The sequence below is a fragment of the Lingula anatina genome, chromosome 5, assembly GCF_051362555.1.
Source record: "Lingula anatina isolate TDL-2025a chromosome 5, LinAna3.0, whole genome shotgun sequence".
Lineage (NCBI taxonomy): Eukaryota > Metazoa > Brachiopoda > Lingulata > Lingulida > Lingulidae > Lingula > Lingula anatina.
In genome coordinates this window covers 5,748,127-5,770,808 of record NC_141771.1, presented here as the reverse complement: position 1 = coordinate 5,770,808, position 22,682 = coordinate 5,748,127, and the positions used below count along the sequence as shown (strand labels likewise).

At 34.5% G+C, this 22,682-nt stretch overlaps 1 protein-coding gene and 2 long non-coding RNA genes across 6 annotated transcripts; 1 reads left to right on the top strand and 2 right to left on the bottom strand.

Annotated features, from left to right (window-relative positions):
* Window positions 1-1,435: 1,435 nt before the first annotated feature.
* LOC147761526 (uncharacterized) lies at window positions 1,436-6,843 on the bottom strand. Of its 3 annotated transcripts, none has more exons than XR_015334736.1 (3): window positions 3,617-3,744; window positions 2,415-2,605; window positions 1,436-2,131 (listed from the first exon to the last, which is right to left on the bottom strand). It is a non-coding gene; the product is annotated as an uncharacterized LOC147761526 (long non-coding RNA). The 3 variants fall into 3 exon arrangements; XR_015334737.1 differs by lacking the exons at window positions 2,415-2,605; window positions 3,617-3,744 and adding exons at window positions 5,931-6,118; window positions 6,604-6,843 and having other exon boundaries at window positions 1,441-2,131; XR_015334738.1 differs by lacking the exons at window positions 1,436-2,131; window positions 2,415-2,605; window positions 3,617-3,744 and adding exons at window positions 5,247-5,642; window positions 5,931-6,118; window positions 6,604-6,841.
* A 1,752-nt stretch (window positions 6,844-8,595) lies between these two features.
* Window positions 8,596-13,296, top strand: LOC147761525 (uncharacterized). Of its 2 annotated transcripts, XR_015334582.1 has the most exons (4): window positions 8,596-9,370; window positions 9,585-10,534; window positions 11,818-11,971; window positions 12,542-13,296. It is a non-coding gene; the product is annotated as an uncharacterized LOC147761525 (long non-coding RNA). The 2 variants fall into 2 exon arrangements; XR_015334581.1 differs by lacking the exon at window positions 9,585-10,534 and having other exon boundaries at window positions 9,194-9,370.
* Window positions 13,035-22,272, bottom strand: LOC106163722 (calpain-B-like). Its single transcript, XM_013541390.3, has 12 exons — window positions 21,727-22,272; window positions 21,095-21,238; window positions 19,822-19,962; window positions 19,149-19,342; window positions 18,504-18,681; window positions 17,773-17,856; window positions 17,139-17,227; window positions 16,764-16,936; window positions 16,306-16,419; window positions 15,624-15,748; window positions 14,654-14,859; window positions 13,035-14,215 (listed from the first exon to the last, which is right to left on the bottom strand). Exons 1-12 carry the CDS (start codon window positions 22,120-22,122, stop codon window positions 14,185-14,187), a joined length of 1,875 nt encoding a protein of 624 aa, XP_013396844.3. The 5' UTR covers window positions 22,123-22,272; the 3' UTR covers window positions 13,035-14,184.
* Between the last annotated feature and the right edge of the window lie 410 nt (window positions 22,273-22,682).

The window sequence follows — 22,682 nt, the reverse complement described above, 5'->3', positions numbered from 1 at the left end:
AAGTTGGGCAAAAAGGTGTTTGTTGTCAGAACCCATCTTTCTTTGCAGTGTGAATAGACACCGTATGTTAGAAAGCTGTTTCCTTTTTTCAGATTCATCAAAAATATTCAGTAATTGCCTATAACAAGCCCTTAAAACAAAGTTTGATGTTGTATTGTGCCATTTTATATGTTATTGTCCCTCCCTTAAAAAAAAAATAAAAAAAAAAATTAAAAAAAATCAGCGATTACAAAGTCTCCAGAGATAAGTGCTATTCGGCCGAGAACAAACTAGATACGATGTTGCTTCATCGTTTGGCAACTTGGAGTTCTTATACCTAGAGATGTTACGTGGGCATTGGCAGTATACGCTTTATTTGCGCTTTTCGGTAAAATACAGTGGTTCTGTCGGTCTGCATGGCAAATAATACACTGCCTACCCCTCACAATAGAGTTCTTGGAGACTTTTCATGTTTGAGATGTTCAGTAGACAAACAACTTTTAAATGTGTATAGTCTGTAAAAGAAAGGTAATAATTATTGAGTAATTTGGAAAGTATGTTGTCGTCTGCTCAGAACGTGATACTGCGTCGTTATTACCTGTATATTTATAAATACGCAAAAGCAATTAGTTCGAAATGCCACTCGCCAAAAACATATAATATTTGCACATATTTTTATTGTTTAAGTAGATCATAGCAAAGTAATGACTAATGAGCAATTACGTTGGTTAAACGTTGTCATAAATGTTAATTTGTTGTGTATGGATACCATGATTATTTCGCTCATACCTCATTGTGAATTCGGTAATTTTCGATCAAGATGGCGAAGTACAGGGGGCGTTACACGTGTTGACAAACGTTTATTACAATGGTAATGACCCATTAAGCGCTTATAACAAGACAATCACTTAATGTGAGCAAGTTTCAACAGAACAAACCTAGTTAACGTTGTCCCGCCATCTCGTCTCAATATAACCGCCGTCTTTCATGTCTTAATGCATGATTATAAAGCTATGTTGGCTTTTACTGCTGTCGCTTTCGAGTTATGGAGACGAGGCGCTCGTGAAGGCTGTTAAATATGATCATGTCTAGTTAGCCTATAGCAATTTAAAAAATATGTCGGCAGCGGAATCGAGCCTTGTTCATAATCGATGACGTTATTGATATGACCAAACCATTTACAAAATAATAATAATAATAATAATAATAATAATAATAATAATAATAATAAAAAATAATAATAATAAATAAATAAATTCCCATATAAATTGTAGATAAAACAGTCATTACGCTATTTGACTGCTTGCGCAATTTCTGCGCAATCGCATCAAACAACATTTAAGTCTTATCTGTCAATTTTATTAAATAAAACATATTTTTTTTCTGTAATAAAAAGCAATGTACCCTATTTATGGTTTTATTTTCACCGTTTTTAATTCCACGTAACGACTGTAGAACATATATGTAAATTCTGGATATAGCAATTAATGCGTAAGTTGTTATTTACCCGATGACATCCCTCCCTTTTATACACCTTATTCATATATCACTGTTGGTCTTCAAAGGTAGTTCACTCACGTAAACATTTTTAATGTGGAAGGATTTTATTAAGGACAAATTAAGTAAAAAAAATCTCTATTAAGAGAGATCTACATGTATAAAACGAGATACTTTCCCAAAAACCTATCATATGCTTATGTTGACACATCTATCCTATCTCGAAAGCATTATAAACAGTGAAATATGACTTGTTTTGTTCAAATAATTCAAAAACATGAAACATTTCAGTGTTGCTGGTATGTTATTCCATCAACAAAAACCACTTTCAGTAGAACAGCTGTTGGCACGATTGTTGAAGATAGGGCTAAAAACTGACCAAGACTTAACTTTTCACAATACCCTCTGAACTAAGACAAAAATATTGCAATTGATTTTCCAATAAATAAAAAAGGTGCTCGGGTCTCCCAATAAGAAATAATAACAATAAGAAACCTGTTACGCGCGTGCAGTCTGATATTAAATCAACGGTTAACATGTAAAAACAGAGCTTTTTTTTTGGCCTCATTTTATTAATCATCGAAATAATTACGATTTGATCAAATAACTGGTCTCTGCTTCCTGTTGAAATGTCCATATTCAGATATTTTTAGTACTGAAAGAAAAATTAAAAGTTAAAAATAATTACAAGTGTTATAATTGTCATATACTGAACTGAAGTAGACCTATCTGCGGAATTGATTAATAAATCAATTGAAACTGGTTCCTGGGACTTGATTTTCGCACCAATCGCTAGCTAACTGTACAGATAATAATAGAAAACAATATTGATGTGATGTTTATCTACTGCGACGCCGCATCACCAATGTGGACGATATGGGGTTAAAGTGATGCGCTTCTAATAACAATATCTTAAGGTTTCATGTTGTAGTACTTACACACGAATCACAAATGCACACCCCGTTATATTCGCTGATTTTATGGCAGCCGTAGGCCCGACATCGACGGCAATAGTCTTGGCAGTCAGCGTCAACGTAACACGTGTTATCTCTCTTAGTCTCATTGGGTACCATGTCTTCTCGTACAACCCTGTTTCCGGCATCTGCTTGCACTGGTCCAGCAGATATTTCTGCAAGATTGAATTAAAAAAAATACAGTTTGCACACAGGCAAAATGTTAGTTTAAGGTTTACAATTTTCGTTTTTAGACTATACTCTACCAAGCCGATGTATACAAGGACATGCATATCTGCTAAATGCATGTAAAAGGAGTGAATACCAAAAAAATTAACTCGTGTCTTCTTTCATCTGCAAAGTATAAAATCATACCATTGAAATAACCAGTTATCAACCACGGAAGGCTGAGAAAATGTTTTTCTTTAATCTTAAAAAAGAAATCTCTTATACGAATTGCACCGAGTAATTTGGAAGGGAGGTTGAAAAATTACTTTTAAATCTTAAAAATGGCTTATACGACAGTTCTGACAGTATTCAGTAATATGCAGACATTGAAACTCTATGTTCTGGCTTTCTAAAGAGGGTTACATTAGTGCTAAATAGGCATGAATATAAAACAATTATTGTCGTAAATATGTTTGTAATTATTGCGTAAATATGGGAAAACAAAGAGCATGGTAGCCAATATTGACAAAATTTACTTGTGTCCAGACGGAGTTGTTATGTAAACAGTCACACTATGTCTTTTACAACACAAAAGCGATCATCCCTCACATTAATTGTCTGTATTTCATAGAAATTGTCAGGAAATATTGTGATTTTTTTTATATTTCGTGTTTGCGCTACGTACAATAAATCTATATATAGTTTTTGTAATTTTCCACATGCAAAATTCTATTATGCTGTATGTAAGATGAAATTTCAAAAAAGTATTTTGTTATTTCTACATTTGAATTTGTTTTATTTACAACGTTTCATTCAAATTGCTCCTTATGTTATAATCATTATAAAGTCCCAGGTACCCATCTGCTAGGGCCTACTCATCCCCTTAGCTTTATATTGGCATATTTATAATATCAAGGTATTTGGTGTCTATAATAATCTGCATAAGTTCTTCCTCTCTATAAAGAAACATATTTTCTTCTTGGTAGCTATCCAGAGAATTTGTTATAAAAAATCCCTACCTTGCGTAGCAATAGCGACAAGTAAAATCAATAACAGGATCATCTTCATTCTAAACCGTATCGACCACTTGGATGAAATGTTCTGAAGGTCTCTGAGCTGTGACAGAGAGGGAGTTCTGTGCCGATGCCAAGCAATATAGGCAATGGTTTGTTTGGACTGAAATATAATTATATTTCTGCAGAAAACATGCTGGTAGAAATGAATCGTTTTTCAAACGAGGACGCAGAATTTGCATATTAACTACATGATATGACTCAGTCTCGTGATCAGGGTCCTTAGGTGAAAGATCGACACGTCATACTTCATTGGCGATATAGTTAGAAATGCTTCCTAAAAATATTTACTCTAGATGAAATAGAATCCTTCTTATTGAGACAACTCTGCCCGATAGTAGTCGGAAGAGATTCGAGTGAAATTTGAGTTATTTAGAGCTCTTTGCAATAGTCACGTCAGTAACACACGCCCTAATTCTGTGTAATCGAAGTATACTTCTGTCTTGTCTTTTTTATTCTCTCTGCGGTATACTATAATATTCAAAATGATAAAAACAAAACGCTTTTCTTTATCAGTAACATAAAACAGTTATACATATGCCAAAAATTGTTTTTCTTAAAAGAATATGATGTCTTATGATAAACCAAGTTTCAAGCAAGTTTCAATAGAACAAACCTAGTTAACGTTGTCCCGCCATCTCGTCTCATTATAACCGCCGTCTTTCATGTCTTAATGCATGATTATAAAGCTATGTTGGCTTTAACTGCTGTTGCAGTATGCGATGATTTCGAGTTACGGAGCCGAGGCGCTCGTGAAGGATGTTAAATATGGTCATATCTAACTGAACACAGTTTTCTTTCTTTGCTTCATTTCATTAACTTCCTAAAAGACTGAATTATAAATAGTCAATGTATTTTGCTTCCAACTGATTTGATCGTAATTATCAGTGATGCAGCTATGCCTTAATAGAGTTATAATGCTCGAACTCGTCCCCAGGTCTAGGTAGGACAGTGAGAACTTATTTAGCTGTCAGGGATTCATTATCATAAGTGACCATTTTGCATTGAATATAAATTTAATTGCTCGTTGTAGAATGGAAGTGCTTGAGAATTATATTAATTGGAAACTGACTTTTTTAGGATTGCCATTTATTTCACATGAAAAAATACTATTGACTACAAAAAGGTAGTTCTTACAAGTTGAATGTGGTCTCATTGACTGGGGATTGGAATATTTAACATGCATTGTGTTGTTCCTTAACACGTAGGAAGACCCTACACCCAAAATGAGCTGCTCGTGCTACATGTTACTGAATAAATTGGCCATAAGCCTACAGCAATTAAAAAAAAAAATGTCGACAGAGGAATCGCGTCTTGGTGAAAATTGCGGCCATTATTTAAAATGTGTTGTATGTAGCTGAATGACAAAACCGTTATTGATATGACCAGACTATCAACAAAAAAGAAAAAAAAATAGAACACTCATTACGCTATTTGACTGTTTGCACAATTATTTATTTCTAACGAGATAGATAAAAAGAGATACTTTCCCAAAAACCTATCATATCCTTATAATGGCACATCTATCCTCTTTCGAAAGAATCCCAGTGAAATATGACTTGTTTTGTTTAAATAATTCAAAATCATAAAGCATTTGAGTGTTGCTGGTATTTTACCCTAACAGCAAAAACCATTTCCAGTAGAGCAGTTCTTGGCATGAACAGTCGAAGAGAAAATTACAAATTGGCCAAGACTTAATTTTTCACACCACCCTATGAATAAAGACCAACTATTTCAATCAATTTTTCAATAAATACAAAAGATTTTCGGATCTCTGAATGCGTTAGGTGAGATCGCAAGCAATTGTAAATCTGGCACGATCGAGTGCAGTCTGGTATTAAACTACGGCTAACATGTAAAAACAGAGCTTTTTGTTTGCCTCATTTTATTAACTTCCAAAATGAAATTAAGATTTGATCAATTCAATGGTCTCTTCTTCCTGTTGAAATGTCTATATTCAGATGTTTTAGTACTGAAAGAAAAGTTAAAAATTAAAAATAATTATAAGTGTTATAATTGTCATAAACTGAACTGAACTGAAGAAGACCAATCTGCGGAATTGTTTACTTAATCAATTGAAACTGGTTCCTGGGACTTGATTTTCGCACCAATCGCTAGCTAACTGTATATAAAGTAATGGAAAACAATATTGATATAATGTTTATCTACTGCGACGCCACATCACCAATGTGGACAATATGGGGTAAAAGTGACGCGCAACTATTAACAACATCTTAAGGCTATATGCTATAATACTTACACAACCATCACACATGCACCTCTTGTTATATCTGTCGATTAAACGGCAGTTGTAGACTTCACAACCACGGCAGTCGTCTTGGCAGTCAGAGTGAACGAAACAGTCGTACCCTCTCTTAGTCATATTGGGTGCCATACCTCGCACAACCCTGCTTCCAGCATCTGCCTGCACAGGTCCAGCAGATAATTCTGGAAAAGTAAATATGAAATGCATTTTGTGCACAGGCGAAAATCTTAGTTTTAGGTAATAATGTTGCGTTATTTTGACTATGGAACACTTACGTGTCCTAAATACATGTATAAGGAGTGAACAAAAAAATATACAACTGTGTTTTCTATCATCTCCAACTACAACGGCATGATTTTAACTTGTTAAGTATACTAGTTACAAAATTGATTTAAAATGTTCTTTTCATATTGCTCCTTATGTCATACTCATAATCTAAATTCCAATGCAGGTACCCATCTGTTTGGACCTGTTCATCCCCATAGCTTTATATTAGCATTTCTTTAAGGGCATTTGGTTTCTACATCAAACTACATAAGTTTTTTCTCTCTAGAAATAAACATATTGTTATTATTCAATCAATCTGTACAAGTTCTTCCTCTCTGTAAAGAAACATTTTTCTTATTCATTACTATTCAGAGAACGCGTTAACATATAAAGTTATTACCTTGGGTGGCAATAGCCGCCAGTAAAATCAAGACTAGGATCATCTTCATCCTGAACCGTATCAACTACACAGATGAAATGTTCTAAATGTTTCCGGGCTGTGACAGAGAGTTCTGTGTCGATGCTGAGCGATATAGGCAATGGTTTGTTTGATCTGAAATATAAGTATATTTCTGCAGAAAACATGCTGGTAGAAATTAATCGTCTTTTAAACGACGCCTCACAATTTGCATATTTACTTCATTATGACTCGGTTTCGTGATCAGGGTCCTTGGGCCAAGGATCGGCACGTCATACTGCATTGGTGATATTGCGTTCAGTTGAGCTAGAAATATGACTCTAAAAACATTTACTGTGGTCAAAAAGGAACGCCTCCTTTTAATTTTTACCAGATCTTTCACTCGTATTATTCTATGCCGTCAGCACACCCTGCTTTTGAGGCATCTTTCCACGATATTGCTCGGGTGGGTTTCGAGTGTAATTGGAGTGGTTCATCAGCTAGAGCTTTTCCTCATATAGTAACGCCAGTTAGTGACATGCGCCCTAGTTTTGTATAATACTTGTATAATTCTGACTTGTCCCATTATTTTCTCTGTGGTATACTGTAATATCATCAAAAATGATAAGAAACCAACAACAATTTTCTTTATCAGATATATATAAAAAAAGTTTTATATGCCATAAATTGTTTTCCTTGAGCAATATGATGTCCGTGTGTAAATAAATATCGAGATCTAATGTTATGTTGAGATTTGAGTGATTCATCAGCTAGAGCTAATTTAGGATTTAGGATTTAGTTGTCACAGTAAGACATTAAATGCGCCTCTCAAGACAGTTAAATACCCGGTACCTTCTGACTCACGTCAAATATCGAGATACACATAACAGCCTATACGGCAAGGCTGTGTTCGATTTTCATATTATCCAAAACGACCCTGCATTCGTCTTTTTGTTCGTGCTGTAAGTGCGACAATTTGCTGACAGTAAAGTGCGGTCTACTTAAAGGGATAACAACAGTTCATTTTGGCACACAAATGGTTATTCCTGGGACAATTTTTCCATACTTACCAATGGGTAACGAATCCATTTCCACATTCAAAGTTTGTCCTTTTTTTTTTTTTTTTTTTTTTTTTTTTTTTTTTTTTTTTTTTTTTTTTTTTTTTTTGTAATATTGTCTTAAGAGATTTATACAGAGTGTTCCATGGAGGTCACCTGATGTGATGGCAAGCACAAATTCTAGAATAATTGCGCCAATCGCCGTTTTGGTGGTAAAATAGATTTTTTTTATTTTAATGGGTTTTTGTACAATGTATTTATTTTAAAATATGGATATCTTACGAACAATTGTTATCCCTTTAATAAACCGCCTACTGTATTTTTGTCTAAAACCAACCCCTCCCACCCCAACATCTCTATCGCAGATGAGTTTGTATCTGCAACCATAATGTTTTAACGGCATATACAGTTGTAGGACACCTGCTGAATATTACACTGTTTTATCACTTAATAGCGTCGTGTTAATAGGGCTGTCATTAAATTCTCATCAGCATTCACTAGCATACTATGACTTTCCAGGACTGCTATTCTCTCTTTTTTTCCAACGAGTGATTTCGACAATGAACACATGCCCGTATCGTTATAATGAAAGGTTTTTAGAAAATTATACCGAGCTTGCATTTAGACGTGAAAGAAACAGACGATTATTCAATTTGAAATCGAGCAAAGATGGTAGTTGTTTGTCAAAAACCGTCGTTCTCCTCAGTGTGAAGCATCTAACGAGACTAATAACAAATCAATGATTGTCAACTTAATTAGAATTGCCTTTTTTTCACCAATCTGCAGTGCTTATAACGGTAATTGTTATACATGCTGTAAGATAAGATGTCCAGAAATAGGACAGACTATAAAAGTAAAAATTGAAAAAAAAAAAGAATAAAAGAAAGCGCACGTCTACTACTGTAGGCCTACAACGTGAATTTTCAGTATCCATATTAAAAAGTGAAAACAAGGGATGTAGCCAAGGATAAATGTATTTACCCTGAAAAAATCATTATTTATCAACGCATTTGAATATTATTTGTTTTATTGTATATGTGATATATCGGTTAATCATTTACATTTTCAAAAATATTAAATCAATATGGAAATTTTAATTGTGTGGCTTATATTCCGTTGCTAAACACAACAAAAGGAGGGGAGGTACATAACTTTTAAAAGCGTCACAAAGTAAACCAAAATTAAGTTGTACGGCCATGATTCCATTAACGCCAGGAGGGTTAGGTGTTTCTAAAAATAGGAAGAGGCTTAAATCTCTTGTCAATAAGTAGATGAAACATTTTTATTAAAAAGATCGTTAGCCACGAATTGGCTAGACAGTTATCTCTAGGTTTAATTATTACCATCACTATGGCCAAGGATCATTATGTGAAACGATAAGGGGTAATTATACATATCTGTACACGCTACCTGCAAATTGGATGGTAATGATTTTCGATGTGACATAGCATATTCACAGTAGAGGATAATTATGGGTATAATCACCACCCTGAGATAAGCAGAAGAAATGCACCGTTTCTCTGTTAATTAACATTTAATAAGTTAGTTGCATCCAAACCAGTGAGTTTACCTCTCAAGAGATAAGCGGTTTTTTATTAAAACAAGTGAGACTCGATCTGCACAAGTGAATACGGGACACTTTCAGAAGCACGACGAGACAACTCGCACTATACACCAAGCGGTTACCCGCCAACAGATCGAGGGACTCACAGGTATTTACAAGATTATTTTGAAATTTCACCACGTGACACTTCAAGAAAAAAAAAAAAAAAAAAACAATTAACGTGTTCTAAATAAACGATTGTGTTAGGATAACCATGTCTTCACAAATGACCGTTTTGTCGAAATTAACGGACGTGCATCATGTGCCTATTGCTTAACGTACAGCATAAGCGAATAAGATCAATTTTTTGTTTGATTTTACAGCTCGTCATCTTACAGTGAAATATGATCGATATACCACAAATTGGAGGGAAGCTCAGTGGGATAGCCACATCTGGTCTTCTACTGATATCGTTTTATCAGCAGCACACTATAATTTCTCTGTATTTGGAGAAATGGTCAAATAAGGGGTACCGGAGGAGACGGGGAATTTATCAGAATTGTACTGGAAGTGACGTGTAGTGGTGTAAGACGCGAAGCTGAGTGGTCATTTTTTAGCTGGAGGTGATGATTGATTTTGATTTGACTTTATCATATGTTGCTGGTGGCTGTTGTTAAAAGTGACAACATAAAAAGCCATTATCCAGTGAACAGTGAGCTGAGAGCTTTTGACCATCATGCCCCTCAAAATGTCACTACGTAAATGCAGCGAAGACCCAAACTGGTTTACATACATACTGCAGAGTTGAGGTGTCAAGCTCAAGACTATCAAAAGATAAATAATATTCGAAAAGCAACAAAAAGGGCGTTATCTATAAAGGTCCTGAATATTCCGTGAGAGAACATAGTGCCAGTTATTTTTCTAAATTTTGGTAATTTTAACTAAACGTAACCGGTAACTGCATGGTATAGCAAATCCCTATTTTATTTTATTTTATTTTATTTTATTTTATTTATTTATTTATTTATTTATTTATTTATTTTATTTTATTATTTTTTTTAATGGCAGTTATCGCGCAAAGGAATGAAAACCATTTGGATTTATTAGTTACAGATATGAATGTTCATATTTCCAGGGTATACAAACGATAATAGCACGAGTCTATTCGGTCCCTGTTCAGCGGAGGGGTATGGAACTATTTTCCCGCCACTGGCTTGTGGAGATAATACAAGATGTGTACAGAATCCGCTGTTTTCGTTAATAACCGGATCCACGCATACGTGTCTCTGCCCGTTGTCGTCGGTACCATCGACAAACGGGACGTGCCAGGCCAGTGAGTCATTTTTGCAATTTAAATTATACAATTTTATTTATATACATGTAAGTTAGGAGAAAATTTTCTCAGTATCCATATTCTCTGTGAGGTCTACAGTGACTCAGCTATTGGGAACTTTAAGCCAAAAATCTGAGCTGTAGTTCGTAATTTTATCAACGATTTTGAATATGGCATACCATGGAGGTCACATTGTATCTTAAAAAAGTATTTTTTTTCTCTTGGTATGTATATATGCAGGGCCGTAGCCTCCGGGGGGGCAGGGGGGCAGCTGCCCCCCCTGGGATTTGAGGTGCAAATAATAATAATAATTATAATTGCAAAGGTAAAAAAAAAAATTGCAAAGTTGGTATCAATTCTGTGAGAAAATGCACTCATGGCCACTAGACAATCATTCAACAATCTGTTTACAAATGTGCACTGTTTTTACCCAACTCAGTTCATGCCAAAAAGCTCATCCTCCCTTAGGGAGCTATCCCCCAGGCCAATTTGCGTGTTGTGTTAAAAAATGACTGTACTTATGGCAAAATGAACCCACAATTTCTGACTTCTGATTGAGCAATAAATAACAGTTAAAATGCACCAGAATGCAGTTTAATACATAGAGTTTTTAAAATTTTTCCACACCGTTATATATATATAAATTGAATTGAATAAAATTCATCCTACAGCTTGGCGACACATCAAGGGGTACGCATGCATTTTCCTCCGACCTAATATTATTTATTTACGTGGTCGTTTATTTTCTTGAAAAACAACGCTAGTTTCTGGATGCCAGAGCCGTCTACGAAAAACGACACTTATTTCTTATTCTGCTTTTAGAAAGGCGAAAATAGAAATTGAACTGTAGACATTAACCTTAAATGCCCTCAAATACGTTGATTATGTTTCATTGTCTACATTTATCATAACCAAATAATTCAACTTTTAAAGGTACATACGAACCGAGCATCGGTGGAGCGTGGATTCCCAGTAACACATGTAAACCACTTCTACTAGATTCTTATATGACTCAAATAAATTTGACATGCCAAGGAATAAACTGAATAGATCATTCGATCAGCCATAAAATACCTTTAGACTGCTCCTTTCTGCCCCATTGATATACAGCTTAGAATGCCAGCAGAAAAAATCTGTTCAATCATCATTTTCGGGTAAAACTAAACAACGCCTTTTGGTAATTCTCTTAGTTATACTACTTGAAACTATATGCTGGCATTTGGTTGGTTTTTGTGACAAAAAATTTATTTTGTATGTATCTTTAACCTATGTTTCAATTTCAGCCTATCGTTTTGCTTCTGTGTCAGCTTACTGTGGAAAACAACTTCCAAGTACCTCAATGGCAATGTCTAGGAAACAAGTGCGACGCCTTAGAAACTGGAGCGCCGTCCTTTCTACCGGGTACAGCTGGGTTGGCTAATAGACGGAAACGGGAAGGTACGCATGACAACACTGCCGTTCACTGATACTGAGATTGCTTATCTTAATTATAAACAATAAAGAATCCGTTTTAGCTGATGGGTACCAGGAGTTAGATTTTTTTATCTATGAAGAAGTCAACTATACTAATTCCCAGAATGCTCATTGATACATGTACTTAGAGTATTCAATGAATACCCACCGAATACATACATTGTATTTACTAAGTTGCTGCAGTGAGTATCGCTGGGGTGTAATTGAAATACAGGTACAAACAGCAAAACCAGAAGCTATTAAGCAACCCTAAAAAAAAAAAAAAAAAAAAAAAAGCAGATTCCGGCCTACCTTCTTCCCAAGTTGAAAAACAACGCTCACATTGACAGACCACATGCAAAAGAATGCTTCGAATAGTTCAAACTGCAGCAATTCCCATTTTTGCCGGGGGTAGGGGGGGTGGGGGGAATGTCAAAACTGTTTGTACCCCACATCTACCAGTAAATTGGGTACGTTCTCCATGTCGTCCCAACCAGGGAATTCCCACTGCACAATGTTATGCTCACTCTCTGTGTGTTCTATTTCATCTTGCAGTTTCCGGACCATTTGAAACAGTCGGAGACCAAGGTAACCGTATCTGTCCGTATCTGTCCAGGAAAACAAAAAGGAAAACAGAGAGCACAGTGGGACTGGGACAGTGGTCCGTCAGTGAGGCCAAATCAAGACAAAAACGGGCACCGGTGGCTTTTCCCTGCTCGCCCAGTCTCCAAGCATGGGTCAATATATTGAATTTGTTCACCTCGAGAAGCCAGACAAGCCCCATAGATTATCTCTGTGAGCAGTTCTACGGCCCCCCACCATAGGTTCCTACATCAAACTGTTATAATAAAATGTTTCTTTGTTGCTACAAAGATGCTAAAAAGAGGCTGCTGCTACTTAAAATCTGTAGAATTGACTTACTAATGACTGCATATGGACGTTGGATACATATCCAATAAAGTTATTTCTAAAAACTTCGCAAAATCGCCAGTGGCATCATTTCAGATATACAGAATCTACGTAAATTAATGACAAATCAACGAAGACAGCCTGTTTGGGTAGATATATTTGAAAATGAAAACGTTCTCCAGCTTTGGTTTAACAACACAGACTAAGTGTCCGCTTGCACAAAATAGTCAATTTTGAACATTACCAATTACCATGCAGGTGACTATATTCTTTTAAGAACATGATTTTTAAAAACCTACCTATTTAGTAAGTCGAATGGAAATAGCAATAACTGTCACATATGGATCATGTACATACCTTGAAATGACAAAAACAAAGCAAATAACAAAACAGCTGCCTCATTTGAGACTGATTATCAATAAAAAATCAATCAATATATAAATTGGTAAAAAAAAAATACCATCAAAATGTTACAAAAAATGATGCAGAAAACTAAAGAAGTACACTATAGATATACATGTATACAATATACTGTTAGTGTTTGTCAAAATGCGTAATAATGCTTGTTTGATCACAGTTCACGGACATACTAGTAATTAGTATATATACCTGGGTTAAAAATACTACAAACATGATGCTTGCAGTTTCTGTTCCATATAAATTCATAGAAAATTTAAAAAATGACATGTATCACAGTTTAAAAACTTAATGCCCTTTCTAAACAGACCTATGTAGCTTAACTGACTGGTATTACAATTAATGTATCACAGGTAAAAATATTGGTCAATATGATTTTTCTAAAGTGTTAAAAACAACTTACCCCGTATTAACATCATGAGCAGCCAAGTCAATAATAACATATATTTAATGTCTAATTTTACTGCCTTCCTCAGAGTACCGGTACACTTCCACTTTGTAATGATCTAGTGAGCTCCACAAATTGCCATAATTTCAGCAAAAATTTACCATTATTTCATGCCCCGCAATTTGATCAGTTGACTAGCATGACACCTGGTGGCAAAGCAGAGTACTAGTATCCTATCTACTGCAGTAAGCAAATCTTGCTTCACATCTAAAATTGCTTTCTTTCATTACACTATTGCCACTGTTTAACATCCCTGAAAGCTATCAGATTGGACACGATGAAAGTGTTTATATTTGCAAAGATCAATTATCAGAATTACTAATAAATAGATAAATTAAGGAATTATGTAGATGGAGGGCACTCTGGTCTGGGAACCTCTGATTATCTTGAAAACTCAACTTTGGGTCAAGGATGTAAGTTCCTGTCAGTCATTATTGGGCAAGTGTTGCAATGGCCTAAAATGAATTGAAGACATTATTTTTAACAAGTTAAACATGCTTAAAAACTAAACAGCTTGTCAATATACCATGTTACATGTCTACAACAAAAACTGTCACCTAATGAAGATATGAAGTGATTATTTCTCAAATGTAATATATGACATTTGTTGTTGCACCCCTCTCTCTTAAAATGTTTCAGAACGCAAAACAGCAGTGTTACAGTATATGTCATACTAACTAATAAACTGTCAATTAAGAAAATGATAAGACTGGCTACACACACACACACACATAAAAAAAAAATAAATAAATAAAAGATAAATAAATAAAAATAAATTTTTATACCCCATTCAAGTTAATTTAAAGTTCTATGGCATCATTCTGTTAAACAATTAAATGTTAAATAAATGAATATAAAAGAACTAATAACAATACAACATTTAAATTACATACCCTATGAATTCAAATTTGTGAACCCCAAATATCCTGAGGAGAAATGTTCCTTCCTTGTTGGGATCATATGTGCTCGGCACAAAGAGATAATAACCGGGTTTTAGGTGAAACCGCTCTGAGACATGACGACAGTTCAAATATGGACCTTCCTTTTCAGCGAGACCAATGGGGATAACTTTCCTGGCATATGGATCTGCTGGCTTGACCTGTCGAAATAAATAAATAAATAAAAACTGAAGAAAAATATGAGAGAATTTTTAGGTGATAAAATGGAAAGAGTTGTTGCTGACAGATCTAAGATATCAAGGGGTGTACGTGTAGCAGTATATGGGGAGAGGGGTTTAGGAGTTGGGGGTTACCAAGGGTATCTTCTATGCCAAACAAAGGCATTCAAGTATGAAATGGTAGGCATAAGCTATTTGATGTAATATATAAGCCTTGGCTATCAATTCACAAGAACGTTTTTATTGAATCGAAAAGTAGTTGGGATGGATAAAATAATAATAATAATAAATAATAATAATAATTATTATTATTATAACTTCAGTACATATTTTACATGACAAAACTGCCTGCTATATGTCTTCCCATGTCCTTTTTTTAAGAAGCCTAAGCAGATAATATTGAAACAAGAGCAAATTATATATTGATTAGGATCATGACCAACTTTCTGACACTAAAGGGCACTTACAGCTAGATTACATATCAATTAAAGACTCTATCCCCTACTTAACATTCCTTGTATATATATAAAAAGCCCCCTTTTACACTGGATGGCGTCCTTTCTGCATCTAGCAGTATGACTCCATTTGATGCTCGTGCCTCCTTAGTAAGACCACAGCGATGCCAAATTTCATGGTCGCAGAAAGGACGCCATCCAGTGTAAAGGGGGTATTAATCTGTTCCAGTTTAGGTAAATCTAAACAGGGGTTTCTCAAAATGGACAATAAATAAATACTGTATGACTTACACTGTACAAATGGAAGCCTATGTAATGTGCTTTAGGAATCTCTGTTCTAGAAGACATCCTGTACTCTTGCATCAGTGAAATGACAATACTGCATCTGTCCACAGTAGGATCACCATTAAAGTTATCTGAAAATGTAACAATTATATAACAATAAATAACAGTAGTAAGACAACAGTACTGCACCTGTGTTCAAATTATCTGCAAAGAACAATGATATTTTAATGACAATTTAAATAACATTTATTTTCAAAGGTGTAAAAACATAACTGAAAATAGAACAATAACATTGCAATAAATAATACTGCTAAGTGGCTATGTTATGTTTATTTACAAAGGTGCCATTACAATATACACAAAATCTGTAAGATTTAGTGCAGCATTTTCATTTCAAAAATAGTCCAGTTATATTGCTGAGAGTGCTACATTTTCTATAGACTGGCTTACAACAAAACAGCCGAACAAGGCAATATAACATATCATTCACAACGTAATAACCCCCAAAATTCAGAAATTAAATGAGTGAAGTTTTATTTCTGTTTAAAGATAGCAGATTGATTAAATGGTATAGCATACTATCGACAGTACTTGAAAATGACCATGTAACTAGAAGTAGCAAATAACCAGTACAGTCTACCTGCATAAGTGACATAAAGTGACATATCTAGTGTACATGTAGGCCTACCTGTGTGAGTGACATGAAGAAGATACTGAGGATTTGTGGTGTAAGTTTCAAGGGTTCTCCGTCCACCAGCTGTTTGTCCTGCTACCCAGTTTCCAAATGCCATCACAACATGACCTACCGGTATGAACAAGTGAAAATATTTATGGAAGGTCATCCACACATTCTTAATAAATGAATAAACAGACATCTAATAAATAAATGAATAAATAAATAAATAAATAAATACCCTGTTCCTAAAACTATATTTACTCTATAGCCCCTTTTCAATAAAGTCACCGATTTACTAGTATGGGAAAATACACAGATTATCAATAGTAGTGTACTTTCAAGCAACACTCCAATAACTATAAATCAAATCGGTTTCGTACACTGAAAAAAAAAATCAATTCATATTATAAAACAATTACCAAGAAAATTGTGATAAACATTTTTTTTATTAAAAAAAATCTTGAACTCACCATACTGATCTGGTATTCCATCCCCATCAAAGTCTGGTCCTGCACTGCATATGTTGATAATACTAAATCTTTGAGCAAAGTCACGGTAGTCCATCCAAAACTCCCCATCAGCTTTATGTGTGAGGCCAAGCTTCTCTTTTACTGACTTATCAATGAGATTCCAAAACTCATGTCTGAAAAAGAGAAATGCCTTTAATATAATATAATATTAAAATGAATATATAAAATGTACATGAAAGTTTTTTTTTTTTAATTATAGACGAAAAGAAAAAAAACAACGACAAAAATCAATGATATATATTTATCAAATAAATATCATTTATAAATAATTAAATTTAATTCATCAAGTGATGAAAATCTTTTATCTGTTCTCACCCATCACTCCAGGCTCCATTCCACTCTGTGGCGCTGTTCCAGGGGTTACGGACACGGATTAGGTGTGCCAGTCCATTACCCTGCTTTAACTGGTCAGGAGAAATAGATAAAAGTGGCTTGTTTAGGTATTTGTATGATTTAATTATTGAAAATCCAAAAAAAAAAAAAAAAAAATAAATAAATAAATAAAATAAAAATAATAAAATTTAAAAATCCAATTTCCAACCCAAACACTACTCCCACTCAAAGACTCACTAAATAAATACATTTAAATTTAAAAAATCCTTACAGGTCTCTATTCTGTTCATTTTAGAACTCTATAGAAATTTTATTCCATTTTATTTCATTTTCTTTTGAAAGACACTTTTCCTTATATTTGTTGTAAATATGATTATTAACTTCATTGTATCCATTTATAAATGCACTTATTATCAGTAGGTTTATTCCAGATCTTTTTAACCATTTTATCTTTCTGATATACAACACTCAAATTAACACATGTATATTGTATTATATCATAAAATAACTTTAAATGAACTTGCATACAATGTGCAGTGTAAAACACAAAACACTATATCGTGCCCTCAAGGTCACAACAATAAGAACCACTATTAACGACAAAGACAAGACTTACAATGACAACATTGGTGATAGTATATGCGTGTCCTGACACCAGGCCTTCCTTGTCCACCTCCTCTGTCTGCCCCTGTCCCTGGACCTGAAGATAATAAGAATTTTAAATATTGTACTTATTTGCGAGGCTTTCTGTCTGCCCCAGTCCCTTATATCTGAAGAAATAATTTTTACTAACTTCTACATGATGACTGGGTTCTCTGTATGCTCCAAATCGGTCAGTGTACATTTGAAAATGTAAATAATAATAATAATAATAATAATAATAATAATAATAATGAATATCAATGTTATTTACATGTATGTTATAAATGAAAAAAAAAAAAAATGGAAATGATAATAATTTTAACTGATTTTTCCCATTTTGTTTTCATAATGATACCAAAATGCATCACTTAGGTCAGACAAACTGATAACATGAAGTTGGTTAACCAGCACAGGGTAATGAGACAAGTTTTATTTTTGCTTGTCAGACATATCACGTTTAACAAACACAAAAGCAGAATATAAGGGATGTTTTTAAAGTGAGAAAAATTTACACTCCCACATTATGTTCAATGTTTGAGCATAAAACATCAACATAAGGTTTTTTGTACCAAGGGTCCATTGTAAAATTTCCTACTTACCAAACCACTGCCAAATCCATTTTTGTTTGTTTGTTTGTTTGAAATAATTGGTTCATCCAGAATCCCGATCCCTGCTTGTATGCATGTAAATTTCTCCAGTACTTACCCTCTTGGAAGCACAAATAAATGCCCCAGATCTGTGTGCATGTAGTATCTTCAGGAACAACTTCTGGTACTCTTCTGCCTTGAGAGCCACCTCGTATTTCTCTCCCAGACCACCAGTCAAATCCAGCAGTGCATTCATTGTATGACCACCACACAGTGCTTCATAGGAGCCATGGAGTCTGAAATATGAACAATAATATGACCACCACAGTGCTTCATAGGAGCCATGGAGTCTGAAATATGAACAATAATATGACCACCACAGTGCTTCATTGGAGCCATGGAGTCTGAAATATGAACAATAATATGACCACCACAGTGCTTCATAGGAGCCATGGAGTCTGAAATATGAACAATAATATGACCACCACAGTGCTTCATTGGAGCCATGGAGTCTGAATATTAATAATAATAATAATAATAATACTTAGTTATCAGTAACATAGTATACTGGGTATACAAGAAGCCTTCGTCAGTCCAAAAACCTTCTATAATACCTATCTAACGCCCCAAAAATAAATTAAAAAATAAATAAACAAATAAACAAGCACATAAACAAAAATAAAAAAATAGGACATTAAAGCATTTCCCCACCATTTCCCCCCTGATTCAATTATATTAACAGGTCAGAATCACAATGACATACTTGGCATATGCCTTCTCCAGCAGTGGCACCCAAAACTCCTCAGAATCATCGCAGCTTCCGTAGAACAGTTTGCCATTCTTGGTGGGCAGGCGGTCATCAACGCAGACATTGTACCATTTTCCAAACCTCCAGAATCTGAACCAGACTATTCCACGGTATTCTGGACCAGTTAATACTTGGTTATCAGGGATAATCTAAAGAGACAGAGGGAGGATTATGAACTGCAATGTTAAAAATTAATTAAAGCAAAAAAAAATAATAATAATAATAATAAAATAATAATAATAAAATAAAATAAATAAATAATAAAAATAATAATAATAATGGTAACTGTAAAACAACAATAACAACATTGACAATAATAATAATAATAACAATAATAAAAGAACACATTTTAATGTAAAATTTAAAATTCTACATCTGTACTTTATTTATTTGAAAATAAAATCATATATTTATTTTAGAAAAACCTAAGAAGTAGCCATTTTGAAACGCTTCAAATATCAAATTTAATTCAAATAAAAATGAAATAAATAAAAATTAATTGAAATTGAATATTTAAGAATGACTGAATTAATTAGACAATGTGGAAATAAATCTCCCTCTCTTTTACATGAAGCGCTGTTATAATTAAATAATTTTTTTTTTTTGCTTTCAATTTTTCCTTACTTACAATTTTCATGAACTTTTGTCGTGCAGACACTGCGGCGCATGCAGAAAGGAACCAGCAGTCTGCCAGAGAACCTTGGTCAATATCTGACCTACTGATCCCATCTTTAATTAACTGGGGCTGTTTACCTGGGCCAACTATGTCCTAGAAAATAAAACTTTTTGAAAAGGAAAGTCTGCTTAAGTTTTACAATTATAACCAATCATTATTATTTTTTTCCTCTTTTCAGGATTAAACAAGTCAAATATTATTATTATACACCTTTTAAAAGGTTTTAAAATAAAAAAAGAATGAGCAAAATTAAACTCTTTATATAGAAAAATATAAATTGCTCTGGAAAAAGTGAAAAAAAAAAAAGACCCAAAACTGGTTTTAAGTGAGGAAGTATGTACTCTAACAAGAACAAGAATGAGGGCAAATAAAATAGGATGTTTAATTTTTTAGATCTCTATGCTAAGTTTTTTTTTTTTTTTTTTTTACAAAATTGCCTCTTTTTACTTTATGTGACTTAAGATTGAAAATTAGCAAAGCATCTTATTATGTTTGTTTGTAAAACCAAGGAGAAACATGTCTTAATCTTGATATTTATACACCGGAAAGAAATGATCTAAATATATTCAAGGGATTCCAAGGTAGTATGTACTAATACCCCGTTCACACTACGCTCAGTTATCCGGATAAGTTGCGAATTAGGTCACAATTCGAATAAATGCAGTAGTGTGAACGCAAGAGGATTTTGAAAATGCGCATTTTCAAAATCCTGCAAGCGAGGTGGATTTCTAAGCGCGATCCAGATAACTTACCGGAATCGACACCTGTACAGATCTTACTGCGCATGTGTGCAGATAAGTGCGGGTATCTATGAACGCTGGTTTATTACTTTAGCGACTGCACCAAACATATTTGGAGGCCACCACTCACTACAACATGAGGAAAAAAACTTATTTTGCCACCTTATACTTCTCAAGAATGCTGGAATGTCTTTTGAGTTGCATTTGTCGTCACAAATTTTTGTTGATATTTTAAGATTTCCTGTGCGGCGCATGCGCGAGTGTTCAAAACAGGAAGTTAAACCTGCTGAAATTTTCAACGTGGGATTTGGATTCGCTTAGCGAGTGTGAACGCAATACCGAATCGGATTCCTTACGAAAAATCCGAATTATAGAAATGCGCATTTTGGCAACTGTAGTGTGAACGGGGTATATATCAGGAAAGTTAATGTTGGTGACCCTCATATAAAACAGCTCATCCAGATATTATTTACATAATTTTATACCTTAGGACGCAGCCATACAACCTGGCGACTAGCAGCAGGTGGATTCTCAAGGTAGGTGAGAGAAGCACTGGTAGCTGGGAAATCAGGGTCTTCAAACAACCTGCCTCCAAGATTTGCAAGTGTGGCAATAACAGCATCCATAGGCTGGGAAATAATCAATAAGGAGGGCTCTTAATTGACACAATAAATCAATATATGTGGACAGAATAAAATTTAAATTACAAATTAATATAATAACTTTGATAAATAACTCAATGGGTGCACATCATAAATTACTAGTAGATATACCCTGCATTTACATATACAAGTATCTTAATTCAAATATTGCTCTAAAAAATTAGTATGGTGAGACTTGTTAGATGAGAAACTATACCCCTGGGGTCATTGTTTCACAAAAACTTTTAAACTGGAATGTAAGCTAAGCTTTCAGAAAAAACTTAACTCGGTCTGCTTTGATTTACAGACTGTAAATTTTTATCGTGAAAAAAAGTACAGTACAACCAGTGCAATGTCATATATATACAGTGCAGTTTAGTACTGCCCAGTACAGTAAGTGAATGTACATTGTACAAATGTAAATTGTCATTACGAATAAAAGAAATTAATCCAAGAAATTTGTGAGTCATCTTTACCGTTATTCCTAGATTAAAATCCCCATACTCGGCCTCTGGTAGGGGTTGTTCCTTTTCCTCCCCTGAGGCTTCTCGCGCCATAACCTCCCCCATGCTCTCCACGACAATCTCCGTGGCAGCATTTTGCCACGGTTCTGTAGCCTGAGGTGAGACGTTCTCCTGCTGCCGTTGGTGCAGTCTGTTTAGGTTCTGTTGCTGTTGCTGTATGTGTTGCATGTGTTGGTACCACTGCGCCTGCTGCCAGGCCAGTTGCTGCCGCCTCTGTTGCTCTTGTGCTGCCAGCCAGTCATTCTGCCGAGCATTAGCGTAATGCTGAGGGTTAGGAACATTCCCGTGTATGAAAACGTCCTGTCTCTTCGCTGGTGCTGTGTTACTTTTACTCACGCTTACTCCCATATTTACCTTACATCATACATGTCAAAGGCTGACAGTGCCAATCTTCAAACAAGAGCTCCCTTCATGTAGACGATAATATTTCACTCTTTGTTTACTCGTAACCTTGTTGGTGTCCGCCATATTGGACACAGCTGCTTGTAAGGTCAAGGGCATTACCTCGCTTTGAAACGGGATGTTTCACTTTGAACGAATCAAAATATATATTCGTTCAAACAAGGAGTTATATCTGTTATAACTCCTTGGTTCAAAGTACTGCTTATATGCACCACCTATAGGCCATATGCTATCGTATCATTTTGCATTATACTAGATCAAATGCAAAGATTTATTAGCTAGGAGTAAAGGACAAATTAGCTGTTAGTAACATATTTATGTATCATATCAGAAGGACCTACATGTACATGTAGGCTACAGTATACTGGTATATAGAGTAGGCCTATAAGAAAAAGAAGAAATAAATAATAAATGAATACATTAAAAGCAATGATAAATATATAAAAAATGAAATGAATGAATATATATAAAATGAAAAACCTGAATAAATAAATAAATAAATAAAT